General features: G+C 36.2%; 1 protein-coding gene across 3 annotated transcripts in view; it reads right to left on the reverse strand.

The window, feature by feature from the left end:
- The window catches only part of LOC122839361 (receptor tyrosine-protein kinase erbB-4-like), a 265,949-nt gene that overhangs the window by 7,982 nt on the left and 240,874 nt on the right, over nt 1-17,093 (reverse strand). For all 3 annotated transcript variants that reach the window (XM_044130859.1, XM_044130861.1, XM_044130860.1), the window contains 3 exons: nt 2,121-2,276; nt 630-705; nt 321-467 (listed from right to left, as the gene is read on the reverse strand). In XM_044130859.1, coding sequence (XP_043986794.1) covers nt 321-467; nt 630-705; nt 2,121-2,276 — 379 coding nt within the window. The remainder of the gene's footprint in view (nt 1-320; nt 468-629; nt 706-2,120; nt 2,277-17,093) is intronic.

The raw sequence follows: 17,093 nt of genomic DNA on the forward strand, positions 1-17,093 counted from the left end.
TAAAATGCCTGCTGACAAATTATGTCTAAGATCTGGAGTAAATAGAAAAAAATAAAACAAAATAAAACATGTCTTGTATAGAACAGATTTTTGGTATATACAACACTATGGTACTCATAAGATGAAAGAAAATACAAACATTATAAGACAAAATGAAAAGAATCTTAGGATTGGCATAACCATGGAAGAGTCCGAGGTTTGAGGAACAGGCTCGGAAATTTAAATATGTTGTAATTGCATCAGAAATACAAAACACTCTTTGAAACCTGTGCTGTTTTATACATGTTAAAAATAATTTACGTTTATTTGTTTGCACGTACATTTGACCATGACCATGTAGACATCAATGGTACAGATGGGTGGCTGAGGAAGACGTTCTCCTTTCTCCAGTAGATCTGGAATATCTCTAGTTGGAATGCCATCATATGGTTTCCCTCCAAAGGTCATAAGTTCCCATATGGTCACACCTTTGAAGACAAAGATGGTTGGAAAAGAAATATTTGATTGACAATGCTCTATGTAAGTACAGAGGCTATGCACATGTAACTGCCAGTGTCTTGTGTTGGTGTTAACTACCAAGTAGGGAAAAAAAACTCTCACAGCTACTGCAGACTGTAAAAGCAGCTTACCATAACTCCAAACATCACTCTGGTGAGTAAATTTCCTGTAATGGATACACTCCAGGGCCATCCACTTGATCGGCATCTGCAGTGTAGGAACATATATTATTGATATATACATGTACACATTAAAAATAAAATATGCTAAAAATAAACCTTTTAGATGGGAGAAAAAAAAAAGACATGGAAAATACCACAATGTAGATTTGAAGTGTTTTATTGTAAAATAACTAACTGTTTCAGGCATGTTGAAAAGTAAAATGTGATGGCAGATTAAAAAGAAACAAGGTTTGGATAAATCAACATCAAGAAGAAATTTTCACACACACAATATCAATCTAACCACCCACCGACAGAAAAAGACACACACACATGCACTCAGACTAAGATGTAGTAAATTAAGAAGAGACATAAACAAGGGAGGTCTGGGATCAATCTTAACACTGTGATTAGATTTGAAGGCCAGTTCCATTGATTACAGTGATAAAGGTTGAGAAGAGAGGAGATGTGGAAGGTTAGTGTGCCTTTTGTTTAACAACTACAGGGATAAATGCACAGCACTGATCACTGACAGAGACCACAATAAGCATAAAAAGATTAGGAGCGAGAGAGGAGGAATATCTTTGCTTGTGAAAAAAATTGTTTGAAAACAAATCAGAAGTCAGGGAAAGGATAAACAAAGATTAGAAAAGGTCAGAGACCTGTGCTCCCAAGGACAGATTTATTCACTACGTTTACAGGGTTTTGAGATCTCTTCCCCCGAAGGTAAATAAAACGGTTCAGTAGAGCAGAAGAGTATTTTACGCTGAGAAAAAGCATCCTTTGTTATTGGTAATGCTCCTCCTGGAGGCTATGAAACCCTTATTAATGTTAATGCCTATTGTTTCATTTTATGACTTGTCAATGCCACAGTCTAAAGAAATAGTCTAATATTTTCTGTCCAAAACCAAACATGTATAACTATAGACAATAAAATATGGTAACATGCTCTAATTACAGAAAACTGGCAGATTCTAAAGTGTGCTCTTAAATAAACTGTCCTTGAACTATAAGCGTTTACCTCTAAATATTAGGTTCAAGGAATCATATGCAGCAGAGAAGACTCACAAAAATTCTAGAGCTTTGATATAATCTTCACATCTATCTTGCTGTTTGAGCCAAGATTACATGAGATAACTCTTGCATTCTTTTTACAATAGAATGACACAAATACAATTCTGAGCTATGAGAAAAAAGAAGGGAAAAGGGTGTCGATGTGTGATTTTGCAAAGTCCTTCTTTATGTTGTCTTTAAAATAAAGTAAAAAAAAAATAAAAAATAAAGCCAAGTGTTTTGACAAGAAGAATAAATAATACATCAAGGGTTCATTGCATTTGAACGACCCAGTAATAGATAACAGCAATTAAAGATATGTATTAATAGGAAACATTATGGTCCTGTTAAGTGTCAAATTAATTGTGAGATGTTGCAAATGTTTGTGAATAAGACACTGAAGTTCACCTTTCCCCCATCGGCATTATATTCTTTTTCGTTGACATCTAGCAGCCGAGCCAGCCCAAAGTCGGTGATTTTGATGTGGTTCGGAGATTTGACCAGAACATTCCGGGCTGCAAGATCTCGGTGGACAAGTCTACGCTCCTCCAGGTACATCATTCCCTGCAATGCAGACATTCAAGCCCAAGGATACAGATAGTAATTATAATTTTCAACAATACTTATTTGCATAGAAAACATACTGTATTAGCACTCAGATATGTGCTTTGATATATAGGAAAAGGCACAGTATATCAACTATAAAGTTCCTACAAGGAGAAATTTAGTAAATGTTTTTGTCTTACTGCAGTTTCTCAATTGGACTTGGTTGTAAAGTATAACCGGCATTCTTATACATCGCTCAACAAAATTTGTTATCGAGATAGGCCTAAGTGTATGTGTACATGGAAGTATGACGCTCTGCTTGTAACTCGATTTGCTTTAATTGTTATCAACAGTACTATCATCATTACCAACATCAAACCCATATTAGATTTTTGATACCTCTTTGTGTCATTATCATTACAATCATATTGTTATTTCATTCTGAAAACTCTCAGCAACAACTACAATCAAAGACCTTCTAATTGCCAAAGGCCTGCACTGGTAATAAAACCATCATCCACAAGCATCAACAGATCCCATAAGAGTGAAAAGTGTTGGAGGGAAACACTTCTCTCAATAAATTTTTAAAGTCATTAAGAAACTAAGCCTGCAAATTTAATTATTGTTTTAAGATTCTGAGACTGTTCTTTTTTTCCTCACAAAATTTATTTGAAAATAGAGGGTATCCAGGCTACTTTTTCCAGCAAGAATCTTTCCAAAAAAACAATTCTAAACCAAGCATTTACAGTATTTGGAATTTCTGGGAAGTTTCTATAGTCTTATTTTCAAGAAATTGAAAAATAAAATAGCTTTTCCTAAAACTACCCAAATAAATATTTGTGACTGACCCTAATATATATATATATAAAAAAAAAAAAAAAAATTCCCTTCTCACCCACCGCGGGTGGTGATTCTTCTTCCTCTTAGCTCGGGTCCTCTACCAGAGGCCTGGGAGCTTGAGGTTCTGCAGTATCTTGGCTGTGCCTAGGACTGCACATTTCTGGACTGAGATGTCTGATGTTGTTCCTGGGATCTGTTGTAGCCACTGTTCCAGTTTGGGGGTGACTGCCCCGAGGGTCCCGATGACCACAGGCACCACTGTGGTCTTCACCTTCCAGGCCCTCTCCAGTTCCTCCCTTAGGCCCTGGTATTTCTCTAGTTTTTCATGCTCCTTTTTCCTGATGTTGCAGTCACTTGGTATTGCCACATCCACCACAACGGCTTTCCTCTGTTGTTTATCCACCACGACTATGTCTGGTTGGTTCGCCCTCACCATTTTGTCTGTCTGGATCTGGAAGTCCCACAGGATCTTAGCTCGGTCATTCTCCACTACCTTCGGGGTGTTTCCCACTTTGATCTTGGGGTTCCAGTCCATATTCTGCACAGATGTTTCTGTACACTATGCCTGCCACTTGGTTGTGTCTCCATGTATTCTTTCCCTGCCAGTACCTCTTGCACCCTGCTGTTATGTGTTGGACTGTCTCAGGGCCTCCTTGCACAACCTATTGGGTCTTGTCTGGTGTGGTAGATCTGGGCCTCAATTGCTCTGGTGTTTAGGGCCTGTTCCTGGGCGGCCATGATGAGGGCCTCTGTGCTGTCCTTCAGTCCAGCTTTTTCCAGCCATTGGTAGGATTTTCTGATGTCAGCCACTTGGTTGTTGCTGGTGGTACATCCCATGCAGGGGCTTGTCCTCCCATGATGGTTCCTCCGGCACCTCAGCTTCTGTTCCCCATTGTTTGAGACATTCACTGAGCACATTGTCTGTTGAGGCTTTGTCCCTGATGTATCTATGGATCTTGGATGTCTCGTCTTGGATAGTGGTTCTCACACTCACTAGTCCTCTGCCTCCTTCTTTGCGGTTCGTGTAGAGTCTCAGTGTGCTGGATTTGGGGTGGAACCCTCCATGCATTGTTAGTAGTTTCGGGTCTTAACATCTGTGGCCTGTATCTCCTCCTTTGGCCAGCTAATTATTCCTGCAGGGTATCGGATTACTGGTAGGGCATAGCTGTTTATTGCACGGATCTTGTTCTTGCCATTGAGCTGGCTTCTCAGGACTTGTCTTATTCGTTGAAGGTATTTGGTTGTGGCTCTTTTTCTTGTGATCTCATCAAGGTTGCCATTTGCTTGTGATATTCCCAGGTATTTGTAACCTTCCTCTATGTCTGCTATTGTTCCTTCTGGGAGTGAGATCCCTTCTGTGCGGATGACCTTCCCTCTCTTTGTAACCATCCGACCACACTTTCTAGTCCTAATGACATCCCAATGTCCGTGCTGTATATCCTGGTGGTATATATATATATATATATATATATATATATATATATATATATATATATATATATATATATATATATATATATATATATATATATTCTGGAAAAGTACTATTGGTTCAAATGGCAAAAGATTCATTTCCTATGACATGTAAAACCAAAGCATCTCCCCCATATGCAGTGTTTTCTTGTTACAATAAGAGATTTATTCCCTTTTGTCAAATATTTATATATTGTCAGCACAACTGCATCAATAGAGAAGATTGACACAATGAAAGAGCCAATATTAATCTATCTTTAATATGCATTTACATTCGCACATATAAAGAAATAAATACAGTGTGAATGAATCTAGTTGATCAGGTAATTCTGACAAAAAATTACATTGAAGTCCTCAAGGTACAAAAATCTAATTCTAGTGTATTCATTCAAATGCTCTTGATTTGCTACAATACATCATGTGCCACATATTTTAAGTCTTTACTGCCAATTACAGATCACTGCAAGCATAGACTTGAAGAAAATGAGAAATGGGTGGTTGATGGGAGAGATGGAAACAATCTCAAATTGGACAAGCAATAACAGGAACCACTTTGTTTGAAGTGGCGAAAAGACTGAAAATCCAGGTCTTATTTGGAGCCATAACAAATTGCATTTAGCAAGAATGGGATAAAATGGAGGGGGGAGGGTTGGGCAGGCTGAAAGTAGCCAAGTAGTCAAAGTTGGGGCTGTGCTAGAGCACTCTAAAATGTGAGATTACACTGGTGAGGCAGCAATCACCCTACCTCATTTGGCTACCTCTCAAAGAGGAGTGGGTAGTTTCAGTGCACACCTGCACATTTGCATGCAAGCTCAAATGCAACTACAGATCTGTGACTCGCACAGTGTTGTCCTCACATGTTGCAGATATCTTATTAAGAGATCACTGCAATATATTAAACATATATAATCAACAAAAACCATAAACACAAGCTTCCAAGCTTTTAGGTCATAGAAATGCAGTACGTATTTTACAATGTACATCACCTCCCTTTGGTTTGATCCCATTTTTTGCGACAGCTGACCATTAAAACCTTATACGTAATAAATGTAAAAAGCACTAACTTAGACAGATCAGGCTGTTTAAAAGTAAAGCACACTGATGAGATTTTGTTTGCAAGAATTGAATGGTCATTTCACCAGTTTAAAGTGTTTTGTCTAAAGTACTGAAATAAAGTAAAATCTGAATATGATTGTGTGGGTTTCAAGGTGTATGCTGGCATTTGCTTTACGTAAAAGTAAATGCTAGCATGGCTGTTTGTCATAGTGTATTCAACCAGATTTTTGACAGATTTTTATTTATACGTAAAGCACCCAGTAATCCCCTCAATTTTCAAGACAATTAAGCAGTGGAGGAAGAATGGATGGCTTGGCAACCCATGAATTTTAATTTACCAGCACAATGAGATTGAGAAAGAGGAGTTGATGGTGTGTGCAGCAGAGTTGCAGCAGACTCGCATAAGAAACAAACTTTTTTTTTTTTTTGCTTTTTGCTTGATTGCTTTCATTACAACCGTCCTACATGACCGTGATGGGAAGAATTCACTGCCCGAGGTTTGTACTTGCAGTAAACCGGGATGCATCACCCACACTGAAGGCAGCAGGGGAGCATGTATTTCAGGTGAGCCTGGCACCAAAAGGAAATCCCTAGGTTTCAGACAGGCTCTGTTATAATCACACCTTCAGAAAAGTGCTGCCTACCAAGCCATAGGGATCTCGTCTATGCCTCAAACCCTACATAGTTATTTTATGAGGGGAAGAAAGCAAAGAAAGGACAGCAAACATGCAGAATTTTTAAGCCACTGCATTCAAAAGCAGTAGTAGCAGTAGTTCAGCTTAACGCACCTGGTACCATCACCAAGTTTACACTGGTGAGGCTGCGCCAGTGATAGGCACTCAGCCTATTACAGAGGGCCATACAAGGGAGACACAGTCATACAGGCACACTCCCATACCTGAGGGAAGTTTGAAGAGATCAGTCAACCTAACAATCATGCCTTTGGACTGTTGAACTTGTAGAGAACCCATGCCTGCATGAGGTTGACATTCATACTGTAGCAAGATACCAGGCCGATCTTCGAAATCAGGATCTTCTTGCTGCATGGCTAAAGTGCAACCAAGTCCATAAAGATGACTAGTGGGACTCAAATTGATTCACCAAATGCAACCAGACATGAACAGTATCTGTCTATATGCAACACGCCCAAAAGATACTTTCTGTACTCATCTGTTGCTTTAAACATAAAGTAGCATTCGACTGCATTAAACTAGAACAGTATTTAGTTGTTCTCTGGGTGCAGTAGGCAAAACTGAATGCAAAAAATACAAGTTATACAGGTGTTATGCACTGTTGAGAAATTACCTCTGTGAAGTCAAAAGAAAAACTCCATAAAACATGTGTACATCCCATTTTGGTTATTTATGCTTAAGTCACATTCAATTCCCTCCCCAAGTAAACATACTTGTCTTCAGATGTGTTTTCTGAGGACAGATTTGGCAGCAAGTTAAAATGAAAAAATCAATAAGGATGAGCGTGAGGAGAATTGGTGGCCATTTTTCACTGACATAGAGGTCTCTGAGTTGTTTATTATGACAACACACTCAGTTGCTCACATAGAAAGCTGTCAACCTACTCATCTTGCATAAACAGATATCCTGATTCAGATGAACATTTTTTATAACAGTGTTCATCTAGCACATCCCGTGTTCATTCCTTGTAATTTCTCAGCTTAATGAATTTAAGCTGAGGACACATGTCACAACTTTTTCAGTCTTTGCAGATTTTGAAAAGAGTTGGAGATCACACTCACAGGCTGGTTTCAAATGTTAGATGTATGAATAACTGGAGATCACATGCTTAACAACTGCACCTGCTGAGAGATCACAGACTACAGGTAGTTTTGTGATACTCAGAGTTTGAAACACTTATTTTTTTATGTCAGGTTGTTAGTGGGTATTGAAGTGACTTCAGGTGTTAGGTTTATTATGAAAAAAAACAACAACAACAACAAAAAAAAAACCAAACAAGCAAAAATATGTTTGACATGGATTTTGTAAAAGATCAATTTATGTTAAACTGCTTACTTCTTAATAGAAAATATTTTATTTAAAAATGTAAATTCTTGAATTCAAACCACAACTGGACCACAATATTTTACAGATCACTGAGGTGACTAATATCCAAGTATCGCTGTTTTTTATGTTTTGTTTGTTTCCTTTTTATCACCATATGATGGAAATTATTTGAGTTTTTAGCAGGACCACTGTTATATGGTTGTGTTCATGAATAATGGAGTGTTGCTTTTTTTCTCCAGTACTTTTGTTTTAAAACTAAATAAAAAAAACAACAATTACAAAACAAAAAAAGGATGCATTTTTAACTTAAAGCTGCAGTATGTAGCTTGTAAATATCATTTTGTTTTTTTTAACGTTTGCTAAAACTATCATGTTGTTACAGAATCGAGCAAGGGTGAGACAGAGAGATGGAGATAGAGAGAGAGAAAACATCTTTCCAATCCTTATTTAGTAAAGGATATGTTAAAAGATTGGACAAAGTGAAAACAATCATTAATTGCAATGACTACGTAGAGTCACCAGGACTTTATGTATATTTAAACATTTATTTTAAAAATAAATCAAAACATGATTAGTAAATGAAACATTACAGATTATCTTCTCATAATTTTAAAAGTTAGATCTTAACTATTTTCTTCTGGGAGCAAATAAATTTACTCAGGCAAATTTGCTTCACCAAATATTTGACCAACATAAAATCTGTTGAGAGTATTTTCTCACATAATTTGAGTGCATGTCAGTGCAGTTAGTAATTTCCGAGTTCACACAGAGAGCAGAGCCTATGACTTACAATTTAGCTGTTTTGCTGCTGGAATTATTATACATAATCAAATGCATTAATACTCCCAGACAAAACACGATTTTACTTTATGTATTCAGAGACTCCTCAGAGCAATAGGATGGCCTGACTTTGTTTTTCAGGTGGAATTATATTTTCCATTTCTCTCTATTGCTGCTTTTTCAGGTTAAGCATTAATAAAAGGGGTTGAAGGATCTGTTCAAAGAGCTTAGGTCAAGTCAAGCGCTTTACTCACTCAGTCACCTATAATATCTATTTTTTGACCCGTGCTTTAACTGAGGCAGAGAAATGACGCTGTGATAATAAATGATAAAAGATGGGTTCAAATAAATACTGCTCCAAACCTCACTATATCTATCTGCTGTGACCTCACCATAGTTTTAGATGGATCTTATGAATTTCTTTCAACAGGAATTGATAAAAGTTTAGTTAGAGAAAGGCAGAGACACGCAGATAAGCATAGACGTCTATCAGTAAAGATGAGCAGAGAGCTACGGGAAGCAGAATTGTAGAAAAAAAGCAAGAATTAAAATAAAATATTAATAAAAAATACAAGATTCTGTGAGGGGCTCCCGAATTGATGGTAGCGAAATACAGATTAGCTTAAAATTCAAGCTATCACATGTCTAAAACTAAGCACATATGTGATAGATTGATGTATACAACACCTCAACTCCTGCATATCCAGTTGATTTACCCAGATTTTGGATGGAAAAGTGAATAATATTTGGTTCTGAGGGAGAAAAGGTGGGTACTTGTTACTGTAAGACTGTCAAGCAGCCATCACTCCAAATAAGATTCAACTGTTTTGCAGCAACTGCCTCTATATTAGCTGAATAGGCAATGACCTTACTTCATGCTGGTGGATTTATTTTTGCGCCAACAACTTCAATGTTATGGAAATAACAGCCTTGGAGCAATGAAAGCTCATGAATGTTATTAAATAGTTCAGTTTGACAGGAATAAATTGCTTGTTGTAACAATTTTTATAACAATTTTTCTGACCTTTTGATTCCACTGTGAGAAAAAAAGTCAAAGTCAAGGTTACATGTCATTGGCTTCTTAAAGGTGGAAAGAATGGATAGTTGTCTTCCTCTACCACAGTCTGATTAGAAGTTTGATTTCTTGCCCTGTGCCTAAGCGCTTGTAGGCAAAACAGTGTTTTCCTCATTGACCCCAGTGTACTTCCGGGTCTATAAACATTTGTCTTGTTTAAGGTTTATATCCTCATTGCTCTTAAAATAGAACTGTCTATCTTTATTCAGACTTTATTTTTTAACATACCCATCAAAATTTCTAATATTGTTTTAGAAGACAGAAGTAATTGGATACCTCAACATAAGTTTCAGTAAGTGACATAAACAAATCATAAAAACAACAAAAGAGCAAGAGCTCCGTTCTTGAGAAAATGGTAAGCTAATACTTTTGAAGTCCTTCATGCAGCTGGTTCTTATGAATGAATGTATGAAGGGTATCTCTTGACCTTACCACCCACTGAGGGAGGGGCAGACAAAAATGCTCAGGCAGTGAAAGATGAATAAAAAAAAGAAAAAAAAAATCAGCCTACCCATGCAAATAAAGTACACAGTTTAAGCTTTTAAAAAAAGGGGCTATGTGCATGAGACAGAAAGTGAGAGAGAGATCCTCTGGCCTATTTTCAATCGGTGAATTAAAACCTATATGTAATCAGTGAATTGAAAAGTTTTTTGCAATAATTTATTCTAGAAACCTAGAATAGACATTAAGAATGAAAAAAAAAAGATTACAACTACCATTTTACAACCTAGAATAAATACACTTCCCAGTGCCTTGCAAAATGCTCATTGTTGGCCCAATTGCATAATTGCTTAAGTCATTTTTTGGCCAAATTGAGATATCTGCAACATTTTACTCTCCTACTACTGCTGCATCATTCTGCCTTATTACCAATGTCCTCAGCCAATCAGAACTCCTGTTAAGTGTCCAAAATCACTGTCTATCATCTTTTTGACTTAGGCATTTTTGCTGCTACATACACGCATGGCTCTGCTGACCACAAATGAACCATTAGCTCTTCTCTTTGATTCATTTGACAAGCTAGTTTGGATTTTTTTCTACTTTGTAGACAGTAAATGTACTTCCAGTCAATCAAAGGGCTTAGGAACGTTGTGTTTAAACTTTCAATCACATTTCTGCTACAAGGTATGATGAAATAATGTAAGATTTCACCAACACTGACAAAAATGTATCAATAATATTTTGTCTCATTTCTAGTCCAAACAATCTCTTTACATTTAAAATAATAACAATATCAACAAAGTGTTTAACAACTTAGGATCAAAATCACAAAAGCTCAAATAAAACCTCAAATGCACCCACAAAAAAGAGGTGTCATGGACCCGAAGCAGGACCAAAAATAAGGGATAGAGGGAAGAAGTTCAAACCGTCTGTAATTGAAATGATATGAAATGATAACTTTCTTTGTAGTTATATTGACTATTTGAAGATAGGGAGTGGCATTTAAAAGATGAAAACCTTCAGAATTTATCAGACTGAATGAATCAATTAAGAAATTCAATTTCTTGCTCCATTAAACACACAGACATATCAACTTTAGCATTTATGGGATTAAGGTCGGAATTTTTAATGTCAGGGTTAGCTATATCAACCATGTTGTTTGGAACATAGATGTGAAGCAACTTAGAAATAGTGGGTATATAAACTATGACAATGTGGATGTCTGACATACTGTGACATATTGAAGCACAGACAATTTAGTTTTTTGTTTCATCTTTTTAAATATTTTTTGTTATGTTTTGCATTTGAATGGAATCTGTAGTGTTGGAAGTAAAACCTAAGAATTTTGAGCTTCAGTCATCTTCTTAAATACACTATTTCAATCACAACTATAGATTAATTAATTTTTTCACCATTTAATTACCTTTTGTTAAGTCATCCACATAATGGGATGAATTTAACCAGCTAAAAATATTAAATCATGATCATTCTGACTCAAAGGGAAACATAAAACGTTAGTCATGAATTAAATATTTCCAGAATTAAAGAGAAAGAAAATAAAGACAAAGAAAGTCCTCTGAAGTTGTGTAATTTAAAGTATAGCATTAAGAGTTTGGTACAGATTATAGATGAGATCCCTACAATAGTAGCTCTCTGTTTTAGCTACACATTAAATTCCAAATGAAATTTAAATATGTCTTATTTAAAGGCGTTTCTACTGTTAATTTAGGAATATCATTCAACTTAAAGTGACTGTTTTGAGCTTTGGCAGAAATATTTGAATTGAATTTGTTTATGGATCTATAATGCCTGAAAATTTTTGTTCCAGAAGTTTTTCCTACTAACAGATAATCTAATTTCTTTTTTTTTTTAAATAACCTAATAAGAACTCAAGCATATTTAGAAATGAACGGGGATCTTTATATTGACTGCTTTTCATCTTTCCCTTTTAAATTTTTGTGTAAACGGCAGGCAAAGACAGCCTTATTTGTGTCTTCGAAAAAATTTTGCTTGGGGAGAAAGGCTGGTAGAGTGATGAAACTTTATCATCAGCATCAATGAGGATGCTTTAGGCCTTTGATAGAACTGAGAAATAGAGTGCAGAGTTGCACCAATAAAAGCTAAAAACCAAAAAAGAAAAATACACAGATCTGTATGAGAAGGGAGTGTTGGAACCACATCGGCTTAAATGTAACTATGATATGCTGCGGTTTTTATAATGTGCATGTGATGCTTTCCCTTATTCTATATTCTTTGCTCTTTATTGCTTGATTTGTGCTTTCCATGTTAATTAACACAAAAGAGCATAGATTAAAGAGCATGCAGAACTAATACCTAAAATATTAGGAACTACATTTTACTTGTTTTTTGTGGTGGTTTTGTCTTAATATTTTATTAATCAGTATTTTAGAATAATTGGTAATGGTCATTTTAAATGCATCAGTTTTTAATGTCTATATCTCTGATATATAAGGGTATAGCTCTGTACTACACACCTGGCTTCCCTTGATCCAAATAAAATGTGACAAAGAGTGCAGGGACAGCAAATCCCTTTTAAAATAACATCACATTTCCGATGCTGTGCCATTAAAAGTTGATTTCATAATGATGGAGCAAGACAAGAACAAACAAGAAGATCAGTTACAGTGACAAAAGGAGAGCGGAACAAGAAACGTGTTCGTTTTTGTGTTTGACCCAGATTGCACCATCCGTTCTTTTATCCTAGTGGTTTACCTTCACAGAATCATTCCTGCCACCCTGCCAGCATGTTGTGTGCGCCAGGTCCCTACAGCCATCTTTGGGATCAGGTGGCAAATTCATAACATACGCCAACAACATGACCTTGCCCTGGCCGAACCCACTCAAGCCCAGTGAAATTGGCAACAGGGGCCAATGGGGTGAGTGAGAATAAGAGAAGAATGAGACACCAGATGGATATGTTAATGTATTTGGCATGCTTTAATCTGCTTCTGTCTGTCTCTGTCATGCTCTTTCTCCTTGTCAATGAGGACAAACAGAAGGAAATGTCATTCTCAAAGCTTTACAACAGGCTAGTCAGGCTCTTTTAGGAGCCATGGACCCTCTGCAGCTACAAATAATCATGGTTGTGGCAGAGAATATCTTAATTTGTGATCCCTTGTATTACAGCAGGCTGTAATTTGCAGAAATGGTAAATCTTTAAAGAAGGATGCTGGCACAGGAATCAAATCAGATATTTAGCCAAGCATCTGACAGTGTTATCATAATAACATATATAATGTAATAATAACCAGCAGTTGAGATTTTGCTTTGAATCAATGTGTGAACATAAATTTCAACATTTTAATAATTAAGAACTCTGTGTTACTGAATCACATTACAAGCACAATTAAACTGAGTGTTGTTACAGGTGTCTTGCATCTGCAACTTAAAACCATGACCACTAAAATTTGTGCTTTTGCTTCATGCACCAGCCAAACAAATTTTCACATCAAACTTGTATAGTTTGTGCTTGTCATCTTGACAGTTTTATTATTTGCTGACATTTGCAGAATAAGGACTTTGGTTCCCTGGTAACTTTTGATCTTTGAGAGATTGTGATGTTTTCAGAAAAACACCAATCACGCATAACATTCTGACTACTGATAAGTCAAGTGAACAACACTGATCAACACATCATCTGTTATGGAGTTAGATTGGAATTAAGGAACAAGTGAACATTGCATTGTCAAAGCTGATTTGTTACAAGCAGGAAAAATGAGCAACTGAGAAAGGATTTGAGAGTTTGTCAGGGTCAAGTTTTGAAGATAGACAACTGTTCCAGAGGAATCCCTTGAGATTCAACTGCTGAAAATGTAAAGTTGGTTCTGCGGTACATGTTAAAGTACACAATACAACCCAGAACCTCCTCCCTGCCACAACAAAAAGTGATTCATGAAGGGTTTGAGCAGCACAACATAACCTTAGGTTCTTGACATATTCTCATATCTCTCCAGATCTTAAAACAATCAACCATCTGTGAGATTTGCTGAACAAACAAGTATGATCCATGGAGATTTCACTATGACCCTTTCAGTTCTTAAAGGTTCTTCTGATGATATATTTGGGGCAAATACCAAACCACGCTTTTGGGAGTTCAGTGGTAATTCTCACTGTAAAAAATAAATAAATAAATAAATAAAAATCATCTGTACTATTGATTCCCCCCAAAGCTGTTATCCCTCTTGTTATTTATTCTATATACAAAAAGCTGTACCAGTGCTCATCCTGGCAGGTACCTAATTAAGTTTGCTGATGATAAGGTCCTGGTCCGCCTTTTCTAGAATAATGAGCAGGAACATGGTCCAGTGTTGGATTATTATTTTTTTATTTATTTATTTGTGTGAATACTCTCTTAAAAACATGTTAAAGAAAAAAAAAATGAGTTAGAAGTTGTGTAGAGTGTTTAACTACTTGTATTACATGCTGCTTTGGTTGGACGATGGCAGCAGAAATGAACACATTAAGGAAAACAGTGACCATTGCCATTAAGATGCTGGGGATTCATTTGGATAACTTAGAACACATCTATAAACAGAGATTCCTTAATAAAAACGTATCCATACTAACCACAAGTATTCATCCGATTCTGCTTTTAAATGTCTGCCCTTTAGGTTGGATGTGAATTGACTGCTATCCCAAAACTGTCCCTTGTACCAAAAGCAACTAGTTTTTTTTAAACATGATGAAACAATGGGCTTTTTAAAAACTTGGTTTTCAAAGTCAATATGCCCAAACTTGCTTTACGTTTATGTTTCTTATACAAGAAAATTGTTTCACTACTTATGTAGTTATTGTTCTTGTAATTTTTTTAAGACTGTCAATCCTGACACATGATTAAGTAGTATGCAAAAAAGCAATGAGCTGCAGAGGATGTTGTTACTATTTTTACATTGTCTGTGGTTAAGCGTGTCTGATGGAGATTGTGTGCATTGTATATGTAGTGATGCTGCCTTTAGTCATTAGTCAGACACAAAGCAGCTGCACTGAATGTAACTGAAAGAGCAGCTCTTTAGAGCTGTATTTACAAAGAATTCCTCATCTGATCTCTTACAGCAAAGACTTCCCATCTAGTATGTTTTACATTTGTCTTTGCCTCAAAATAAATAACCTAATATGTTTGTGCTTTCCATTGGAGGGTCTTTAGATTACAGCTGCAGGTTGTTTGCAAAGAGATAAGTTTATTGAACCACATTGGTGAACCACCTCTTGTGTATTTTATATAAACATCACCAGTGCCTAATTTGAACAACACTGTTCACTACAGGAAATAACTTTTTCAAAACCGATAATACAAGGAGATTTTTGTATTATTATTCTGTTTGACGATTTGAAATTTTAGGCTTTTGTAAATAGCCAGAGTAACTTTTAAAATCAAACGATGGCAATTATTTATTTGCTAGCAATTTACTGGTTAAGTCTAAATTAAGTGTTTGCTGAAATATTGCACTCTTGTAAAATTGACACATTCTCCTAAGATTAATTAATATTATTGATTATCTTTGCAAAGATAATAAAAAAAAACATGCTTCAGCATTGTTTTTTAAATTGTTATAGGTCTGATTTTCAAAAGATTTACAAATAATATAAATTAAAAAACAAAAAATAAACTAACAAAAAACTAATTTGCTTGTATGCTTGTTTTAGTTAGTCCTACAGGGATGAAGTATTCCCTGAACCCTCCGTTTTTCATTAAGTTCTAAAGCAGTTTAAACCCCAATCGGCCAGACTTACTCGATCTGGTCAAGCTGCCTGTGAGCCTTTTCAACACTAAAGCAACTTTAGAGAAAAGAGAAAACAGACTGTACCTACACTCTTGCCAGTCAATAAATAGAATAACTGACACTTCTGCCATTATACCATCCCTTTTCAGCTCTGAAGTAATGAACTGTAATAGAGAAATGATAATAATGATGATAGCCATAATCAGTGAGATAATAACAGGGTAATCACAGTGTGCCGTAACGGGAGACATTAGCCGTGATCTATGATTGATCTGTTGCAAGGGTTGCAGCTTGGTAATCGAGCAGGAAATCCCTGCAATGGGGAGATGGAGAAAACGTTCTAGGGTTAAAGGATTTGTTGATTATTAAACATCTCGTATTTCTTGCATTAATACCAATGAATCCTGTGTTTTATAGATTAGAACTTTTATAGGAAAATAAATCACATTTAAATAAATCACATTTTGTTAGACAGGTGTTTTACTGTATTTATCTAACTAAATGTATCCATGTTGAAACTTCTCTGATGTTAGCAAAATGAATGGAAAGCAAGAGAAAACAGAACATAGTCAAAAAATGCCAAATAAGTGTTGACTATATTAATAGTGGACAAAGTTGTTCTCAGGCTCTTGACCGCACCTTCTTCTGTAATAGAGTATTTGTTCTATTTCATAAAAATATTCAATGACATATCCTAAATAATTTGTCTAAATCTAATTTGTAGAAGACAAATTTGTGTGTGAAAACATTATTCAAATGAATCCCCCCCCCAAAAAAAAATGTGACTAGTATGAATATGTATTTAGATATGTATTCAAACACACTTTATTATTCATGAAAATTAAGCTTCCATCATCTCTGAACATACAGAAAGTCATGGCATCATAATGACAAGAATCAAATAATAGCAAGCAATCTAATCATATGTCAATGAACCTATCAGCCAGTTTTACTTCTCAATTTGTCCTATTCAAATCACATCCTTTAAAGAGGAAGAGAAGAAATTTTACCCCAACCTCATCTGACTAACTCTAAGGCGACCTTCACATAAGATTAAGATCACCCTACAGCAGGGGTGGGCACTCCTGGTCCTTGAGGGCCGGTGTCCTGCAACTCTTAGATGTCTCCCTGGTCCAACACACCTGAATCCAATAGCTGAATCACCTCCCAAGTGCAGTCAAGTTCTCCAGAGTCCTGCTAATGACCTCATTATTTGACTCAGGTGTGTTGAGGTAGAGATGCATCTAAAAGTTGCAGGACACCAGCCCTTGAGGACCAGGAGTGCCCACCCCTGCCTTACAGTCTCCATGACCTCAGTGACTCGGTGGAACCTGCCTTGATGGGAGCAAGTTTTGTAAACCTCGTCAATGTGAGAAAATCACAAGGATGTTTGCTCTTCTCATTTCTTTCT

This window comes from Gambusia affinis, linkage group LG11, assembly GCF_019740435.1.
Source record: "Gambusia affinis linkage group LG11, SWU_Gaff_1.0, whole genome shotgun sequence".
Lineage (NCBI taxonomy): Eukaryota > Metazoa > Chordata > Actinopteri > Cyprinodontiformes > Poeciliidae > Gambusia > Gambusia affinis.